Source organism: Martes martes (genome assembly GCF_963455335.1).
Source record: "Martes martes genome assembly, chromosome: 14".
Lineage (NCBI taxonomy): Eukaryota > Metazoa > Chordata > Mammalia > Carnivora > Mustelidae > Martes > Martes martes.
The window spans coordinates 70,032,270-70,053,787 of record NC_137902.1 but is presented as its reverse complement, the minus strand read 5'-3'; the positions used below and the strand labels follow the sequence as shown (position 1 = coordinate 70,053,787).

The 21,518-nt window shown below is 39.7% G+C and overlaps 1 protein-coding gene across 5 annotated transcripts in view; it reads right to left on the bottom strand.

The window, feature by feature from the left end:
* The window catches only part of PCDH15 (protocadherin related 15), a gene marked incomplete at both ends in the record, with an annotated part of 820,110 nt that overhangs the window by 373,559 nt on the left and 425,033 nt on the right, over window positions 1-21,518 (bottom strand). For all 5 annotated transcript variants that reach the window (XM_080823084.1, XM_080823082.1, XM_080823083.1 and 2 more), the window contains 2 exons: window positions 1,693-1,899; window positions 16,884-16,996. In XM_080823084.1, the coding sequence (XP_080679210.1) occupies window positions 1,693-1,899; window positions 16,884-16,996 (320 nt within the window). The remainder of the gene's footprint in view (window positions 1-1,692; window positions 1,900-16,883; window positions 16,997-21,518) is intronic.

The following is a 21,518-nucleotide window of genomic DNA, read 5'->3' as shown; positions in this document are numbered from 1 at the left end:
CTAGTCCCACCAGTCGCTTAGCCTATGTAAAACGTATTAGGGTGGCTCTGCGTTTCCTAGCAAGGATTCACTAAATGAAGACATTCAGGGGATCCCTAACCCCTTAAAGCTAGGATGGGAAGTTGTGCATGGATACACACTTTTCTGGAAGAAAGTCTGTAGCCTTCATCAGCCGTTATCATAGTCAGATTAGAGCCAGACCGTAGCAAAGAAACAGGGGCTTTAGTTTGGTGCTGAAAATCAAGGATTTCACTTCCCACAGACCTTGGCTCAAGGACCAGCTCCACCATTTATGAACCCTGTGATCACTGTTAGGCATTTAAAATAGCTTCCATCTCCCCTTTTGCAACATGGGAAATTGCATCTATTACATTTGCCATGAGATTTAAGAGAATTAATACAAGATAAAGCATTACTATACTGTCTGGCAGGTACTTAGAACTCAGTGACAGCTACTGCTGTGATATTTGTGACCTGTGATAACATGATGAGATGGAAGAAGAGAGATAAGATAAACAAGAATGGTGGATGAGAGAAGAGAAAGGACTGGGAGGCAGAAAGGGATCTGGGAAGAGGAGTGTGCACATGGAGTTGTCACAGCCTTGGTGAAGTGTTACACACTTTTTCCAGAAAGAGAAGAAAAAAGTCTGGAAGTTCATTTACCAGACAGATGACAAAACCCATGGATGAGATCTGGGGGACACTCCACAGCTGCGCTGTCCAATTGGTGACAGGGGATGATTTACACTTAAGTCAATTAAAAAAACATTAAAATGGGGTTCCTAGTCCAATTTAGACTGAGCGCTGCACAACCACACGGGGCTCGCGGCTCCTGGGGTGAACAGCACGGCTGCAGAACACCTCCATCCTCACGGAAAGTCTTACCCGACAGCCCCAACAGGACTCTTTTCTGCCCCTTCTCCCCTGCTGGTGACAAACTTCTGCCATGAGGCCAGCAAATTTGGCTCCAGTGGCTCGAGAGTCCTTTCCACTTCTTTAATACATGATGCCAAAATCTTCCAGCTCCAATTCCTTGTTTTTCCTTCCCTGGAAGTGCTCTGACTGGCCTGGGATAGATTTTCTGTCTGTTCTTTACAACCAGAGAGGGACTGAAGGGGGAAAGTAGGCTGACCCGCCCAGCCTGGAACATTTCCCAATGTGTAAGCTAGTGTCACCACCACGGACCACTATGCGTGGAGCAGACCATCTAAGCTTCAGCACAGCCACCAGCAGAAAAAGGAGCGAATCAGCTGCCCCCAAATAACATAGTGTCAGCAAAGTTCCCCAAATCATACTCCTGCACTGCCTTTGTGTTTTTGTAGACTCATTGTCTAATGCCATGACTGTTCCCTATCAGCAACTGTATACACAGTTTTTAACCCATATTAATAAAAAAGATTCCTGGGGGTCTAGCAAGCTATAAACGAAACATTTGTTTTCTTCCCTATACCCAGTATCTATAAAACTGAAAAAAAAAAAAAGTTGCTGAATTCAAATATGCTCTTTTCTTATAGTATTCTTGATGTGAAATGAAATTACAACACTAAGATTCTCATTTATGAGACTCTTATTCACAAGGATTCTGTTCTCTATTCCATAGCTCCCATCGCGATGTCTTTCTCAAAGTTCCTGTTGGCATAAATATAAGAAGTTGCGACAAGGAAACAAGAGCAACATTTATACTGAGCTTACATCTTCTATATCCTTGTCCAGAACCACGATTCTCAGAGGGGAGGTCAAGTTCAGACTGTCAGAGATGGTTGCTCCCACAGGGGCGGATTCCAGGATATAGCCTTGATAACTGGGCATTGTGAAATAGGGGCTCTGATTGTTTTCATCCAGGATTTCAACATGGAGACTGGCGAAGGCAGGCAGAGGATGGCCATTGTCCTGTTCAGCCTAGAAAAAAATTTTTAAAAAGGTTAAAATGTTGTATGTTCTTGGATCATCTTGGAGGCTCACTTTTCATACTATTTATGAGGAGTCTTTTTCAAATGGGTGTCAGTACAGAAAGAAGAAATGCTTTAGAGTTGAGGGGCCCTTAGAAAGCATAAACGAGGAAGAGAAAGTCCACAGAGGCTTCATCAACTTTTGGTCTCCTGTCCTAAAATTCAGCATATATTTAAAAATGTATATATTAATAACCATTGCTGTGAGATATTGTATCTGCTGCTGAGTTTGGTTAGAAGAGATAACTGTGGGCTCCTGGGTGGTTCAGTGGGTTAAAGCCTCTGCCTTTAGCTCAGGTCTTGACCCTGAGTGGTCCCACGTCCCAGGTCCCAGCCCGCACTGGGCTCCCTGCTCAGTGGGGAGCCTGCTTCTCCCTCTCTCTGTCTGCCTGCCTCTCTGCCTACTTGTGCTCTCTGTCAAATAAATAAATAAAATCTTTAAAAGAAAAAAAAAAGAAGAGATAACTGTGCTTTCATACAAGTAGACAGAAAACCAAGAAACAAGACATGTGGTAAATTGCTGATAAAATACGTAAGTCCAAGTAAAAAAGATTCACAAAGTATCATATTTACTTTATTCTCCTCTGTGTCTTCTAACTCCACATGAATGATCTAATCCCCAAATAATTCATATTTCCATATAAAATTAATAGATTAAGGCTACATTTCTGCCCATGGAAAGTCCTCAAAAGCATCATATATGGGACAGAGATGATTTCAATGAAATACTTTTAGTAGTTGTAGAATTTCAAGTATTATTTAATTGCATATGTTATTCAAGTAAATTTAATATTCATGTCATAGAAATATGTTTGTTTTCCTGTTTTTTCTCTTTAGTTTAAAAAATTAATGACAATTTATATTTCTAATATGTTTTCTTTCCATGGCCATGTAGTCATGTTGGGAACTGGGGAAACACCAACCCTTGACTTTCTGTTTTATTAAGAAAATTTGTCTTATTCTATAGCAATCCAAAAGTTTTATTTGAGAGAAGATTTAATCACAACTGAGTTCTGGAAAATTTCCTACACCTGTTAGGCGAAACCTTGATACAACCCAATATAATGTACATCTATTAAAATAAATTCAAAGTCCCCATTGTCAATTTTTATTGATAAGTTTTCCCTATAACCACAATAGTTGTATTCTGAAATCAATTCCAGCTGAAAGTTAAATATTTTACATTAAATAGTGGAGTGTTTTCCTGGATGAAATAATAACATTTTGGTCATGAAAATTTATAAATAGCTCAGATAGATATCTCTGATTTTTCAACCCAGAGGCAAGAACCTAGGCCTTCTAGAAGACAGTTGTGCACTTTCCTCCAATTGTAATTTAGCACTTTCATCAATAGGGTAAATAACAAATCACAGTGATGTTTGGCAAGGCTGGAAACTCTGAACCAAGAAAAATCACAATCCTTTTTTTTTCCTTCACATTAGTATTAATATTGAAGATATTCTGAAGTATCATTTATGCTAATTACTAATTTGAATTTATGATAATTAATAAAGTCATTATAACACTATGTTATTTAAAGCATGTATAAAAACTATCTATTTTTTTTAATATTTTGGTAATTCCATCTCAATGAATTAGATCCCCTCTATAACATTATGCCATTTATTTTGTGCATTTGAATTTTCTTTGGGAACAGACTGCCAAGAGGGGTCCACGGTGTATAATGTTCATGAGCTCCGCTCTGTGCTGAGGACAACAATCCTGAAATAATGTGTAGCCTTTTCTGGAATTATGTATTCCTCTCACACATAGCCCATATGTGCTGCTGACACCATAGGTAGCTCCTTCTGCATCCAGAGGTTATGATTAATTTGTGCTGAGCCATGGACACTCTTTTAGGCTTCCCCTCTGCGACACACAGCAGGCTCCTTGAGCACAGCTGATCAGGGTGAGAGGTACAGTCTAAGACCAGAAAACATCGCTTTTATACTGGATGAAATTAATTGGTCCGTATGGGGTTCCGACCCAGCAACTGTGATCTGATTAAAGCAGGAGCAATTCGTACATGCAAGTCATTCTGAACAGGACCTTTTCCCTATCGCCTTTATTTTGTAGCTAATTATTCCAAAAGCCATTATGTCCTATCCATATGGACATACTAGTGATGTCATGAAAAGTCACAAAATCTATCATTTGTCCCCAGCCCCCTTGCCCAATAAACGCTCACGAACACACAATTTATGGACGGTGACAGGAAAACAAAAAGCCAAATTTTATCCCGGTGAAAGAAGTTTATGTTTTACATTCAGCTCGTAGGTTGTTAATTTTTACTGCCTGTTGTGAAGCCAGGAAAACATGTTATTATCTGCATGATGAAAACAAAGTAATCCAATGAAAAGGAAATAAAACTCAAATCAGATCTATGAGAAAAATCTAATTCTGCATATCTTTAAACATAACATGTGGAACTCTGTTTTAACCCTCACATTGGTTTGTCATTAGTATGGTTGGTATGTTTAGATTGCTACCACATACTTTGTCTGATTTAAACGTTTCAGGGGAGCTAACCAGGTATCTGTCTCCAAGATCTACATTCTTAACCCCTACTCTCTTTTGTATACCCCTCTCTAAACACGAAAACATATTCCTTTGTGTTCATGGAGAAGGAGAAGGATGAGCTTTAAGTTCAAGGCTGCATCACATGTAAGTAACAGACAGGAAAGCACCCAAATGCAGCTGTCTTGATTTACGAGAGGCTACACAGGGAAATTCACAACATGTTTGTCTAATTCAGAGAATGCAAATGAATACACAAATGTAAGACGGATGGAAGAGATTAGTGGCAGGAAAGAATATTAATAACATGGATACTCCAGATTAATTAGAGGTAAAATATGGCACTTAACACAAATTAATACTATTACACTTTGCTCTGCTGCAAGACCATGCATCAGACGTGTCATCCGACCCTCTCTGCTTCTAAACAACATAAGCAGAAATTCTCAAAAATCTGACTTATTCGGTTCCCCTTTAATCACTGGTGAATGAGATGAGAAGCACAAAAAGCAGGTCAAGTGAAACAAGGTGGGGTTTTTGAGAAATCACTTCATCGCATAAAGGTAACTTTATTTATATCTACCGCATCTGTAGTTACAAGTTAAACATTATATTTAAAAGCCAGATTTTGTTTGGAGTATTTCTGGGCACGAGTCCCATTTTCAGTAATGAGACTAAAAGCCAAGAAAGCAAAAGTAGAAGAAAAATACACTATTTAGTTACTTTAGAGAGCAAAACACTGAAAGAGACAAACTACTCCTTTCTTAATATTAAAACGAGCAAGTGTGGATAATCCCTTCCCTCCCTGCGTCCGAGAACTGGTGGCAAGCAGTCCCACCATCTCTAACGTGAACTCTTTCAAGTAGATAGAAGGATTTAGGGGACAAAGGGAAAATGGGGGCTGTGATCAAGGCATGGAAATGAATTCTAGGAAAGTAAGAGGAGATCATTTTCTCCTTGGCAGTCAGGAGATCTTCGTGGTGAACCTGTAAGACGCACTCATCACACCCATGTGTTCACCACTGGGGGGTGTCCCTCCTCACAGGTGTTCCTGAGCCCCCCCCCAACCCCCCCAACCCCCCATCTAGGTCAGGCTCTGCCCTGATCTCACACACCTGTCCCTGGAAAACCATCAGGACATTGACCTGGATGAAAGCAGGCTTTATTCTCAGGCCTTACCCTGCAACCTATCTTCAGCATTTCAAGCACTGTTCAGCAGCCTTTCCAGACAGCACTTTCTCCTGGTCTCCTCCCGGCTTTACTCCCCGCGTCTCCCCGTTCTCCTTTGCTGATCTGTCCCTTTCTCCACCGCTCCTGACAGCTGGAGAGGCCCGGGAGGAAGGGCTGGACTGTCTACTCCTCCTCCCACTCAGGTCCTGGTGGACCTTGGCCGCATGTCATTGTCTGAGAAGTGTCCCTAACCTCATGACCCCCAGCTGACCTCTCCTGTCTATCTCAGCATGTTGGTCCACCTCACATCTCTGTGTGGGGATCGGCAAACATTTTTTTTTTTTTTAAGATTTTGCTTATTTATTTCACAGAGATCACAAGTAGGCAGAGGGGCAGGCAGAGAGAGGGGGGAAGCAGGCTCCCTGCCGAGCAGAGAGCCTGATGCGGGGCTTGATCCCAGAACCCTGGGATCATGACCTGAGCGGAAGGCAGAGGCTTCAACCCACTGAGCCACCCAGGTGTCCCTCGGCAAACATTTCTAAAGGGAGTTCTCACCCTCACAAACCCACTCCATGGCTGTTTACGAGTCACGGCGGCTATGTTTTCAGGCTCCTCCGCCCACCTCTACTCCTGCTTCTGTGCACACGTCACGGTTAATCCGCGAGCACACTTTACTGACTATAAACTAAAATACGGGGCACCTGGGTGGCTCAGTCGGTGAAGCATCTGGCTTTGGCTCAGATCATGATCCCAGGGTCCTGGGATCCAGTCCTACATTGGGTGGGGGTTGGTCCCTGCTCAGCAGGGAGTCTGCTTCTCCCTCCGCCTCTGCTTGCTGCTCCCCCTGCTTGTGCTCTCTCACTCTCTCTCAGTGTGTCAAATAGGGGCACCTGAGTGGCTCAGTGGGTTAAGCCTCTGCTTTCGGCTCAGGTCATGATCTCAGGGTCCTGGCATAGAGACTCGCATCAGGCTCTCCGCTCAGGGGGGAGCCTGCTTCCTCCTCTCTCTCTGCCTGCCTCTCTGCCTACTTATGATCTCTGTCAAATAAATAAATAAAATCTTTTAAAAAACAGTGTCAAATAAATAAATAAAGGCTTTAAAAAAATCACTTGCGGAAAAAGAATAGGAGCGATACCACACTTTAAAATAAAATATAAAATACAAGCCGGATCTAACTACTTCTCACCTCCTCCCTGGTTACCACCCTGATTTCACTACCACCACCTGCCCCTGATCACATTAACTTCTCTGTCTGCGTCCACCCTGGTCAACACCCCAGGCCCATAACAGGAGCCTGTGCTTTTGTGAAAGACCAGCCAGACTGGGTCACTTCTCTCATCAAAGCTTTCAGGGCCTCCATCATGCTCCTGTCCTCACTCCATGAACTCCATCTCTCTCCTGGACCCCAGGAGAGGACCGTCCTCTTTGGTCAAGTCTCTAGGAGACAAAGGATGCCATTCGTCAAGCCTGCCTCTCCTGCATGAGCACAGGCTGCTTATTTGCCTCAGTCGGAGGCTGACTCTGAAAACCAGACATGCCCATGGTGACCAGACTTCACGCACCCTTCATTGCCACTCCTCAATGCAACTTGCAAGTAGACCCGAGGAAGAGGGTTGGCTTTGGAGAATCCTGCTGGAAGGCTCAATTTATACTCCCATTTTCTCTCTTTGATCAGAAATTACCCTCACTTTTTCCTAACCGATTTAGATTGTTAAAATCTATTTACTCATGTTTTCAACCAATTTATTTATCAGCATCAACAACCTTACTCGTTTACACCTTTCCAAGAGCCAGGCATTGAGACACGCTTGCCTTGGGATTCAAACAAGAATGACGTGGACTTCTATTTGGAAGCGAATGGCTATGAATGTCGGAACATTACCTTGACGACACATTGTTACTGATTCTTTCATAAGTGGCCAGTGCATGGTTGTGAAAGGTGTACCTCGGAGATTAGCCACAGTAAAAAAACAAACAAACAAACAAACAAAAGGAAAGGTGCATAAGGCTATTATGATTCTGGTATAAGATATGATACTTCAACGTGATTATGAAAACAATTTAAGCGTCGCCTGGGTGGCTCAGTGGGTTGAGTGCCTGACTCTTGATTTCGGCTCAGGTCATGACCTTAGGGTTGTGAGATCGAGCCCTGTATGGGGCTCTGTGCTCAGTGGGGAGTCTGCTTGTCCTTCTCCCTCTGCTCTTCCCCCCAACTTTAGCTCTCTCTCTCTCAAATAAATTAATACATTAAATTAACAAACTGATAAATACAATCTTAAAACAAATTGAAATAGACAAAAGTAATTTACATTGTTATAATCATGTAGTTGGGGTTCTTGGGTGTGTGGGGAGTAGTGGCCAGGAGAGGGTGGAGAGACATCTGGGCATTCTTAATACTTTTTTTTTTTTCTTGTATATCTGGGTGTCTTGGTTTGTAAAAACCCTGCAAGAGGGACAGTTTCCAATAAAGAGTTTACTAAAACCTGCTATACACTTGCCCTCCCAAAATGTGCACATGCTGCCATTCCTTCCACCACAGTGAATTAGTAAACTAGTTTGTGGCCACTAGTTTATAGTAAGGTAGTAAATTAATTTATGGCCACTCAAGGGCAAACAGTGCATTTAATAAAGTCTGATCTAGGACGTCAGTAGAACAGCCAACATTACAAGGGTATTTAAACATACCAGATGCTTGTCTCTTCCCATCCATCATTTCATTAAAGGCAGGCTCCCAAAGAAGACCCCGCCTTCTGTACTCTCCATCAGTGTTTCTCAAACACTGTGGTTTCCGAAGCCCTTCTCATCTGATGCCTCCCTGTTTCACGTGAGGTCCCTGTTAAGGCACATTCCTGAGGACTCAGTCAGGCTTTCTGATAGGGGTTTATTTGTCTGTTCCCTTAATTATTATTTTAATGTTACCCTGCCTTACAGGGTTCCGAATGATGTTAATACATGGTGGGCTCTCACACTCAAATGTTGTGAGAGACACGTGGGCGTCTTGATTCGGTGGGGGCGAGCCCTAAAATCTGCCTTCTGGAAACAAGCACTTTTGGTGACCGTGAGATGTGGAGCCAGGAGACCTCTGGGGACCACTTAGGTCTGCTACTTCATCTTCTCTGCCTCAGGTTCCTAGGAAGCTGTTAGAGTGGAGGCCAGCACTGCTCTAGGCTCATCTGCAAGGAATTGCTAGGTTTTCAGCTTTAAGCAGTTTTAAATTTCAGTTGGACAGAACAGTTGGAAATGAAAGTGCAGGAACCTCACTTGTTCAAGGGAGCTCTCGATGGGATCCTGCTCAGCTAACTGAAGCCCTAGAAGGGATTTGGGGCCAGAGCCTTAGTGACAATAGGTTACATTTCTTTTCTACATGAGTACATTTTTCTTTTGAGATGTCTTAGGGAAAGATGGCTGTGGCAAGCCACTGTTCCTAGGTCAAAGATTGTATTAATATTACCAACTAATTAATAATTAAAAAGAAGTATATTTCATTGTTTCTTGGCCCTTCTTAGAAAATTACAGTGCCTTAACCCTACAGAAATGTTCTTTATTTAAACTTTCATACTCTAACAAATTAAAGAATGCCTAAAGATTTTGACAGCAAGGGCCCTTAGAACAGTGATTAAAAATATTTGAGAACTTGGGGGCACCTGGGTGGCTCAGTGGATTAAGCCTCTGCCTTCGGCTCAGGTCATGATCTCACAGTCCTGGGATCCAGCCCCTCATTGGGCTCTCTGCTCGACAGGGAGCCTGCTTCCCCCTCTCTCTGACTGCTTCCCCCTCTCTCTGACTGCTTCTCTGCCTACTTGTGATCTTTGTCTGTCAAATAAATAAAATCTTAAAAAAATATATTTGAGAACTTACAGACCCATACCATAATTTATCAGATAAAATATAAAAAAAATCAGTGTATCACACAACTGGTTTGTTTCTGATATCACAAATAGAGCAAAGAAGTACAGTCTTGGTTGGAAATTTAAAAAAAGGAAAAAATGTCTTCACTAGAGAGAATATAGACAACCTACACCCAACAAGGGATCATAAGATAACAAGAAAATCATATTGACACGCTTCCCACCAAAGGAATATTTTTAATAAACTGAAGTATATTTTATCCTCACTGGAAAAATATGACCGTTCTGTTTATAATTTATTGCATAGAATCTTCAAAGTTCCTATATATCTTTCAATAATAAAAATCCTCCTCTTTGCTTAGTGTTTGAGATATGAACTGACACCAGAATGACTAAAGTAATTTTGAATGATTTAAAGAAGAAAAACCACTCTGGGGAACACATAGGCTCAGAAAACCCCTGCTAATCACAGGTACGTCAGGCTCTTCAGCTGGTGCTTGGAACATGGGAATCATCTTGGCTGTAAATAGTGAGGCTAACCAGAGACAGAATTATGATGGTGACGAAGTAGTCACTTTACTCTGGAATACTTTTAACTCTTTTATCTCTCTCATATTGCCCTGCCATCTACCTCCCCAACTAGCAAAGGCCCACACGGGGCTCTAACCTCTTTCCCACTGAGTTTTCTGCCAACCAGGAGAAAACCCCATTGAAGTGTCTTATTTGAACTGGTGGACTGGAAAATTCCATCTTAGAATATTTGAATTTCAAAAACCATCAGTATCCAAAAAAACCACACACAAAAAACCAAAAAACAAAAGTAAACCCCCCCAAAACAAAACAAAACAAAACAAACCCAGAAAAACCCTTATCTCCAAGTGGGTTATTTTTCAGAGCCTGGAAGCTAGGGAGAATGAGAGTTTAGTGTTTCTCCTAGGTACCAGCTTATTCTTGAGAAAAAGTGGTGAGCAGACCTATCTAGCTTGCAAGTTGTTACAGTATCTCTAAATTTTCCATGCAACAACCAAAAGGTTTATGAGGACCTGTTGGGAATGGTTGTGCAAGAGGATGGTGGGAGTCGTCGCGTGTGAAGGGGTGTAGCGGGGAGGGACTGCCGGCCAGGGCTGTTCAGAAAGTGGCTCCAACTGGACATTTTACAATATTTGGACTTGCTGTTGTACTCCTACCATGACCTTTGCAGACAAGACGGCCTTGCCAATATCAAGACAGTGTGAGTAGAATGGATAAATGGCTTTTCTTCTTCCAAGCAGCAGCAGCAGGTCACCTTGTAAGGAAGGAAGGTGGCCAACTAAAATATCACCTCTGTGTGTCTTTTGTCAGCCTGCACATTTGGATACCCGCAATATTCCACTGCTGCATTCCATTTCTCTTCTAATTCAGCTGGATGAATAACAATGTGAGACAAGACACGATGCATTCTTTCCTTTTATTCATTTCCATAAATGACATATTCATCCATTCATTCAGCCTCATCATGAGAATATTTAGAAATGTGGCCTGCCAGGAGGATATACAAGTGTGCACTGTTGTTTTGAGGAAATAAAAATAATGGTTTATGTGTTAATCTGCTAAATTGAGGGGGAAAAAGGAACTTAAAATTAAAATAATAGATGATTGTGTATCAGATGTGTTGATGGACATCTGAAAGTGCATTACTCATTAAGAAATCCATGGAGAGACTGGTATTCCATTACTAATCAGGACTAATGCCTAAAATTTTTGTGGGATAATTTCTCTAAAATTTGGCTCTTAATGGACTCAGACTTCCTCACCTTAGAGATTCTGCTAGGGGGGCAGACGGAATTTATTTTCTACTGAGCTGCCGAACGGAGATGTGGGTGTGTCTGTGCCTCGTTCTTGAAGCAGGAATCCATGAGAATAGGAAGCTAGAACATTCCCTGCTGTGGAATATGTCATGTGTCTTGCCTGCTGTGGAAACATCTGCTCAGAGGGTTTCTGTCCTGACGCTGGCTCATTTGAGGCACTTTTTCAATCTTTCCTAGAGGGAGTATGCACACCTTTCTTCCCTCCTCTTTAATTCTCTCCTTTTGGATAGACTGACAGCAGAAAGAATGGGCACTAGTCCTTCACAGTCTCCTTAGCAGACCCGATGGACTTGTTTCCTTTCCATGGGAGATGTCGCCATCTATATTTTGAGGTGTAATGCCTGATGGTCTGCGACTTGCAGCTCTGTCTGTGGGCTCCCGGCACCTGAGATCATTCAGCTCAACAGTGCTTCCATAGGAAATCCATGTGGTGCATAAATGGTCCAGTGTCTTGAAGGCAACACGGAGGGGCATGGCCTAGTTTTGTTTTAGGAACATTCTGTTGGCAACGAGACAGGGAGGATGTGAGGAGAAGAGGCTAAGGTTTGAGGGACCACCTGAGTGAGATGGTGGCCCTCGACGGGAGGACTAGAGGACTGCCATGGGAAGAGGGGATGGGGAGAAACTCTAGAGGTACATGGAGAGGACCTGACAAGGACTGCACGGGAACATGTGGGAGCAGGTGCCTGGGTGACTGGCTGATTGCATGGTGTTGATGCAAAGAGAAAAGCAAAAGTAGAAGATTTCAGGTTTTAAAAGATGTAGAGTTTGCTGCATTCTATTTTTTTAGAGTTTATTTATTTGACAGAGATTGAGAGAGAGAGAGAGAGTGAGCACAAGCAGGGGGAGCAGCAGTCAGAAGGAAAGAGAGAAGCAGGGTCCCCGCTGAGCAGGGAGCCTGATGGGGGGCTTGATCCCAGAACCCTGGGATCATGACCTGAGCTGAAGGCAGGTGGGAAAAAATCTAAAAGCACCCTTCCATACTGGCGATTTCCTCAATGCAGAGCTTCAATGCCTTTCCTTCTCTCCCACAGCAAGTGAAGTGTTAAGCACTCCAAAGACTTAGCAAACTGAAAACTACAAACGTCGTAAGCCTCAAAAACAGTGTCTCTGAGGGTTCTACTGAATCCCTGTGAAGTAAAGTATCACTGATGTTATTGTTCACACAAAGGCCAAGCACTTTCTAAGCTGTGGCATCACAGATCTGTGAGTATGCTAGCTGTCCTCTCAGGTCTCGAGACTTTCTTGTCTTGGCAAATGACCAGAGAAAAGTACCTTGCCAGGATCACTGTCCCATCAGCACTGATATTCAAGTTCTCCAGTTTCAATTCTGTGGTTCTTGTCTGTGTCAAAATATATATATGTGTATATATACACACACATATATATACATATGTATATATTTAAATATGTGTGTGTGTGTGTATATATATATATATATATATTTTTTTTTTCCCCAGAAGGTGCGTTTTTTGTTCAGTTTTCATAAACAGTTTTAAACTCTGCTTTCACATAGATTTGGCCTTTTTTTTCCAGGAGCTGAATTTATTTGAGAAGTTTATTGCATCTTTATTCTAGACAGTCAGACAAGATGAAGTCATATCAAATGCTCACACTTTTGAAGGTAGGTATTTAAATACAGTGAAGATGTAGGTATGCAAAATCAGCTGCTCTAGAAGTTTGTGCCAGGGAGAATACCTTACGACAAATATTTCTTGAGCATCTTCTATGCACTTGACATACACTTGGGCCACAGTGTAAAGAAATATATGACCACCTGCCCTACTGCAAAGGCCAAGAGAATATACACAGGAAAATTCAATGTAGGGCAGTTAGAGCCATCATGGGGACAAGCGGGATGTGGGGAGAAGCTTCTAGGCTGTGGTAAGGGCTTTCCAGACCGAGTGTCTTAGCCTCTGATGCATCAGTGAGACATTGATGCGATCGCTGATGTAACAGTGTGACCCAGACTGCCCAGGAGGAAAAGAAGGGACATTCAGGAGGTGGGGCAGCATCTACAGATGCGTGGGGGCGGGAGAGAAGATGGCAGACTGAGAGGACGCCGACTGTGTCAGGCTGGCTGGACAGAGAGTGTTCAGGGTGGCTGATGAAGGCTTGGGTTAACATGCCCTTGGTGTGGAAAGCCAAGGGATTGTAGCTCAGCCTGCAAAACAGCTACCATAGGCTGGCAGTAACAACCTAAAAATCAGGAGACCAGGTGCCTCGGTGGCTCAGTCAGTTAAGCATCTGCCTTCGGCTCAGGTCGTGAGGATGGAGTCCCGCATCATGCTTCTCCCTCTCCTTTTGCCTGCCACTCCCCCTGCCTATGCTCTCTCTCTCTGTGTCAAATAAAGATAAAAAATGTTAAAAAAAGAAAATCAGAGAGACCGTGGAGCGATCATGTCTGTGAGCCTCACTTTAGCTGTGAATGCACAAGATTTCCATAAAAAAACACAATTATGTCTGAGCAACTGTGAGACAGTGAATTATTAATAATTTATCCACTTGATATTTGTATTAGGTGTCAAGAGCATAAATATATCAATTAATACTTTAAAAAAATACTGCACTTAAATCATAAAAGTGAGTTTTCTGGGCTTTGTAATAGATAATTCATGCATGAACTGATTCATTATCATCCAGATAATAAAATATGCTTTCATATATCTTCTAGTTGCTTTTTGCTTTGTAACTATGGTGATCACATAACTTTTCATCCAAACTGGGCCAGTGTTCAGAGTGAAAGAGATATTATGAATAATTATACAAAGACAACAGGCATGAATGTGAACCGTCCTGGGCAAACCAAATGTACGATTCTTATTCAATATGTGTATTTCAGTTAAAAATGTTTAAGAGATTACAATCTTTTAACATTTGGGATAGTATTTGAAATGGAACATCCTTTCCTCTTTTCATTGGATTCCTTTCAATCCTTTAATATTTGAAAGTTGGTGGGCTATTCCATTTTGTTTCCCTAATTTCACCTTTACATTTTTTTATTTTTATTTTTATTTTTTTAATTTCTTTTCAGCATAACAGTATTCATTGTTTTTACACCACACCCAGTGCTCCATGCAATACATTTTTGTCAGTATCCTGAATAAATCCCTGGCTGAAATGGATGGAATAAAGATGAAAAATTTCTTAACCATGATGCTTCCCAGCTGTTAAATGTGCATATAGCTTTCTAAAGGAGAATTTTCAAAGTCTAGGAGGAAATACTTCATTTTGTTTTTCCTTAGCTCCCAAAACAGAAATGGGGATCAAATTCAATAAAAACTTCTATGTTCAATGAAAAATGAAACATTGTTGAAATAAGAAAAGGGGAAGAAGTTGAAAGACTCACTCCAGAGACCCGCCAGACCGTTACACTTCAACGGATCCCTCTACAAAGCCCCGATATTCAGCTCTTATTCAAGCAGGTGGCACGTTATTATTCGTATAGATTGATACCTTTGCTTATTATCCCCTTGACTGCACACAAAACACAGTAATTTGAATCTAATAATGTCTGTAAAAAACTTCCATTAATAATATAAAGTGTTATTAAAACACAAATTATCTATGGCCTGTTCTAATTGATTTTTGTTTCTATAATTGATGGGCTGCTTTTCATTGTACCCGGGTACACCAGGACAACTGAGTTTGGTAGTAAAGGAAAATAATTGATTTCAGGTCTGAAATGAGGCAGTTTGGTAACAGTGCCTTGTCAGCTTTCTTAGCTCCTACAGAGAGCAGCACCGCAGGCCTACACGGAGACGGAGGGTAGACAATGGATACGTATTTTCTAGTTTTATATAGTTCCCTGATAATTGAAATAGTCAGTGCAAGAAGATAAATCTCATGCATGGCCATTTTATACAAATGGTAAAAGGAGTCTGTCTTTGTTGAATGACTCCCAAACCCCTACTGAATAAAATCGAAGGAAAAAGCAATTTCACAGGAGGCTCTCCTGGTCTGCCCCTATCCCTCGTTTCCCTGTTAACTCTTTGTAGCCCACTGCAATACACCTCTAGTTTTTACTTTGGCTTTTGCTGATGTTCAAACACACTTACCACTCCTATTCATTGGCCAAAAACCTTCTGATGCAGCGACAGGTAGCTCAGGGTAATCTCCGGAACATCTTCCTGGAATCCCCAGATTAATTTATATGTCCCGATTCTGTACTTTTCCAGCACTTTTTAGACGCCTTCCTGTTACGTGTCGATGGGACCTATCTGATTTATCAGCATGTACAACTCTTTACCCTTAGAGGTCACAGGTTCTTCAAGAACGAGGGACAACCCATAACCTTGGATCTGGTAACGTATAACATGATCGGTGCCCACAAAATATGTCCTAATTTGAAATAAAATCAAATGTGTGTATGTGTGTTTTTGTTTGCAGTTGTACCAACAGAGAATTAAACCCACCACTTCGAAGCAACTGTGTCTTAGTGTAGGGATAAGAGTATGGCCCTCGCTTAGATCAACCTGAGTGGGAATCTCAGAGCTGCTGCTTCTCGAGGAGGTAACTTGGAACCAGCTCCTTATGCTGGCTGAGCTTTATGCTCCACATTTGCATCAATGAGCTTATCACCAAGATTATGGCTCTAATTCAAAGAAAAATGTACTTAAGTAACTTTGGACATGCTCTGCAAGCTTCCTTATCTTATTTCCTCTTCCTTTAACAGTTTTAAATTATAAAAAAATACCCACAGTGTGCATTTCTATAGCTATTGTTCTATCTGTGTGGTTATGAGAAGGTCTTATATTACACACCAGACTTACTCCACGTCCTTGCTTGGTCTGTTCTATTAAAGACTTCTCCCACCCTCATTGCTACTCTGTAAATTGCCGTTATTCCTTCACTGTCCAGCTCCAATCTTACCTGCCCAGCAAAGTCTATCAGAATTACTTGACAGATCTTCCTGGTTTTCACAGTACCTCTTAAACAATTTTATTACAATACAGTAGATACTATTTAACTGTAATTATAATGCCAGATGGATTCCCCTAGCTTTGATAATTTTTCTAGCCTAGGATCATTTTTCAAAATAAAGAAATAAATGAGACATATATTGAAAGAATTTCTGGACAGGGAAGATCTTTTCTTTTTATGGTAGAAAGATAGGGAAGATCTTTTCTTTTTATGTTAGAAAGACAAACAATATTTTAAAACATAATATGATATTAAAATAAAACTATATAAATTCATGCCCATTTAAAATACATTCATGAGCAGTTTTTGTGTCAAGAATTGATTCCTTTTAGCAAGAAAAAAATGTTAGAAAATGTAACAAAGTTATATTTATGTAGCATTATATATATATTTGGACAAAGCATTTGTTACATACAAAAATACTCAGTATTTGAATCACATCATAATATAAACAGTTATCTTAAAGAAAGGTAGCACAATGTATTAAAATAGCTGAACTTCACTTTTTTAAATACTGCAATCAGATTAGTTTTAATTTCTGTAACATAAAAGTGCCTACAATAGCCACTACAGGTTTCTTTGATTAGAAGTTTATAAATACAAAGAGAGAAGAAATTAGTTTAATTTACCTTAATAACCAAATCAAATTTCTGGTGGAAGTCTCTGTTTACTGGTTCCAAGAGGCTAAGTTCTGCAGTCCTAGGATGCATATGGAAAAATCGTGGGTAATCCTCAGGAGTCCCTGAAAGACATTGAGATTTCGGCACATAATTGAGAACAATACATAGTATCTGTGTGTACTATATCTACTTCCCTTCATTAACTGAGGAACAGAATCACAATTTCATTAGTAAATTAACTTTCAAAATCATGTGGTCTAGGGAAAGGAGACACAAATGTGGTATACAATTAATTAGCTTATGAGTCAGAAGATGGAAAGTATTTATTATTGGGGTGATTTTCCAAATATCTTTTATTAGCAGAGCTCTTTAATTAAATTGAAACTTCATCACATGAAAAGAGATATTAAGTGTAGGAAGTGCAAATTTTGAAGTATAAAATTGTGTTTTAATGGTGCATAAATCTTAATTATAGCCTGCCTGGTCTTTCACTGTATCTTGTAGTAAACAAAGACTAGTAATTTGTACCAAATATCAAGCTGCTTGAAAATTAAAATGAACATATTCTTTTCCAGCTGGGCGAATATTTTTCTTAAGGCTAGAATCTAGCTAATTACATCAATCATATTAAATAAAAATGTATTGATGATATTCTTAATGCCTAGAGAGGGTATTTCTTAAGTACAGGCATTTTAGTGAGTTGAAATACATTTCTTCCTGCAGAAGTTTCCTTCAATTGCATTATTTTCCTTTGTATGATGTGACATCCTTTTTTCTCAACGTGAAGATTAAGTAGAAGTCAAATTGTGTAACTATAGAGTATAGGTATGCATTTGGCACAACTATAGCCATAAGAATGAAATAACTATGGTTTCCAATCATTGAAGGCTACTGTGTACTAAATGCTTTATGCAAATAATCATAAATAAGTCTGTAAATCATTTCCATTTTACAGAGAAGGGCTTGGCAACTTTGAGATATTAAATAATTTGTCCAAGACCAAAGAGACAATTTAAGACAGAGCTTGCATTCAAATCCAGGTTGCCAGAGCCAGACATACTCAAAAATGGATTAATTTCTATTCTTCCTTTGCTTCAACACTGAGACAAGAAGAGAAACTCTCCTGGGGCATTTTGTGAGGGGAAATTAAAAAAAAAAGTTTACCAGTAAAATAGACTTGAAAATACAGAAATAGTCAAAATTGCACATGACAGTTTAGCATATGATAAAGTAATCATCTCAAAACAGTAGGGGAGATGGATTTTTGAATACTAGCATTTATCAAACAGAACAGCCATACAGAAAATGATCAAATTGCATCCATTTTTTATACTAGAGTAAACCCCAAATGGAGAGTATATTCATATATAATAAACAATGAAACAATGCAAATGCTAGTAATAGATGAAAACATGGATGAATTCTACTATCATGTGAGAGTGGGCATATCTCCTAACTATCGCTCAAAATCAAGAAGCAATAAGGGAATAGAGAGATAAATTTGATGACATTACAAAATAGCTTGGCAAGACACAATAAACAAAGTAAAACCACAAGTGACAAACTAGGGATAATATCTGCAATTAACAACAGACACAAAATGTTCATATCCCTAACATATGCAGATTTACAAATTAGGAAAGAAAAAGATCAGCAATGCATTAAAAAGATTGGGCTAGAGAATGAAAAGAGTTCATAGAAAGAGAAAGAAACAAATCTTGACCCAGTACAAAGATGCTCACCTTTATACACAAGAAGACTAATGCAAAAAACTGAGATTCCATTTCCTGTTTGTTAGATTAGCAATGGTCCAAAGTGGACACCATACTCTATTGGTGAGCCTGTGAAAAAATATGCCCTTCCAGACATTTCTGGTATTATTAAAAGAATGTTATAAAACCTATGATGGAAAACTTGGCATATCCATGAAAATGATGTATTGGGGAATTCTGGGAAGATGGCAAAGTAGGAAGCATTAGGAATCTATCTCTTCATGTAGACAACAACTGGCAAAATCTGTCTGATGAAAATGTTTTAGAACTCCGGTGTCTATTAAAGTTTTCCAAATTCCAGAGTAAGGTCTGGACAGTAAAATGTGATTAATTTCTAACAATTACAGCTCTTAGCACAGTAGCTACTACCCACTTGGCAGGGAGCTGGACCCATGTTCCTGGAGAAGCTTATACACTACCTCTGGGAGCAAGGTTGGAGAAAAAGGACCATTTCCTTCAAACAGCAGAGATCTGTATCTCCCTGGCAATTCCTGTTTCTGATCACAGAGGTGTAGGTGATTATCACATCACACACACACACACACACTCACACCCATTGTTCCCATTGTTATAAGTCCCTCCACTAGGCTGAATTAACTTCCAGGAGATTTGAGAGCCAGCATCCTCTTTACACCCTTCATTTTTTTTTTTTTTTTTTTTTTGGTCTCTCTCTTTTTCCCGCCTTAGAAGATAGGCATTAAAGAGAAGGACATCCAAATGTGACTACACATGAGGGGAAATTAGAAAGTCACCATGCATACACAGGGGAAGGCATAGGCTCAGAAATTACTTAAGAAAATCTTAAGTATTTCCACTTTAGACTAGTTCTCAGCACAGAGACAGACACAACTATAAAAAATAAATTAATCACCAAAAGTAGAAACAAAACCCAGCAAATCCTGGGAAAGTGAAAAATTCTGATTTCCAGAGTTACCACATTATTAGGTTCAAATGTCCAATTCTCAACAAGAACACCAAGTGTACATAAAAACAGGAAGGTAAGGCCCATACAAAGGAAAAAAAAAAAAAAAAAAGACTGAATCAACAGAAATAGCCCCTGAAAAAAACCTGATTAATAAATGTCCTACTAGAAAAAGATGTCAAACAATTGTATTAAAGATCCTCAAGGAACTAAAAATAGCTATAGAGGAAGTCAAAAAACTGATGCATGATCAAAATGAAAATATCGATAAAGAGAAAGAAAACCTAAAAAGAAACTATGAGAAATTTTGGAGCTGAAAAAGACAATACTGGAATGAAAGGTTTACCAGAAAGGTTCAAAGACAGATTGAGAAGGCAGAAGAAGGAATCAATGAACTAAAGATAGGGCCATGGAAATTACTGAGTCAGAGCAACAACAAGAAAAGATTAAACAAAAGGGAACAGTACCTAATTGACCTGTAGGGTACTATTAAGACCAACATATACATTGTGGGAGTCTTCAAAGGAGAAAAGAAAGAGAAAGGTGCAGAGAGAATGTTTGGGGGAAAAAAAAAAGAAAGTCTGAAAATTGCCAAAGTTTGATGAGAGATACAGATATAGATCCAAAATGCTTAACAAAATTCATGTAACATGAATTTAAAGACATTCCAAGAAGCTTCATAATCTAACCCAAAAGACAAAGACAAGGAGAGAATCTAGAAAGTAGCTAGAGAGAAGGGACTTATTATCACATACAAAGGGTGCTCAATGAGATTATCAGCCTATTTCCTATCAGAAACCTTGGAGGCCAGAAGAGAGTAGCCCTATATAATAAAAGTGTTAAAGGAAAGCAAAATGTCAAAAAAAAAAAAAAAATCCCGTATCTGGCAAAACTGTCATGTTGAAGTGGCAGAGAAATGAAGATATTCCAGGAATGATGAGGGAGTTCATTACCACTAGACCAGCCCTGCAAGAAATGTTAAGGGAGCCTGTGGGTTACAAGGTGAGGACAGTAGATGATAATCTGAAGCAGAGGGGGAGTAAAAGAGCTCACAAAAGGTAAATATATGGGCAATTATAAAAGCTAGTATTACAGTAACAACCATCTGTAATTTCACTTTGTGGTTTCTACATAGCATAAGAGACTAAGAAATTTAAAAGAATTATTAGTTTATGTTTTCAGGCACATGATGGAGAAACATGTGTATATGTTACATAAACAACCTAAAAGGGTGAGGACTGAGCTAGAAAGGAGCAGAGTTTTGTATGCTATTAAAGTTAAACTAACGTAAATTCAAGTTAGAGTGCTATGACTTTAGGATTCAAATATAATTCCCATGATGCAAACAAAGAAAACAGTTATAGCATATACACAAAAGGAAATAAGAAAGGAATTTAAACTCTCCCAAAAAAAAAAAAAATCAATGAAACATAAAAGAAGACAGTACTGAAGGAAATGAGGGATGAGAAAGCTGTAAGCTATGTGGAAAACAAATAGCTAGATGACAGAAGTCCCTCCTTATCAGTAATGACTTTAAATGTAAATTAATTAAATTCTTCACTCAAAGACAAACAAATGGATTAAAAAAAAAATCCAACTATATGCTGTCTATAAGACACTCACTTTAGATTCCAAGACACAAATAAGTTGGTAGTGAAAGGCTGACATACGTTATACCATGAGGACAAAATGAAATAAACTAGTCATAAAAAAGAGAAATACTGCATGATTTTACTTACATAAAGTACTTAGTCACAATTACAGAGACAGTAGGTAGAAGAGAGTATTCTAGGCATTGCAGGGAAGAGAAGAATAGGGAATTATTGCTTGATGGGTATAGAATTGCAGTTTTATAAAATGGAAAGGGTTCTAGGCACAACCTTATTAATGAATTTAGTATCAGTAAACTGTATACTTAGAAATGGTTAAGATGGTAAATTGTATGTTATA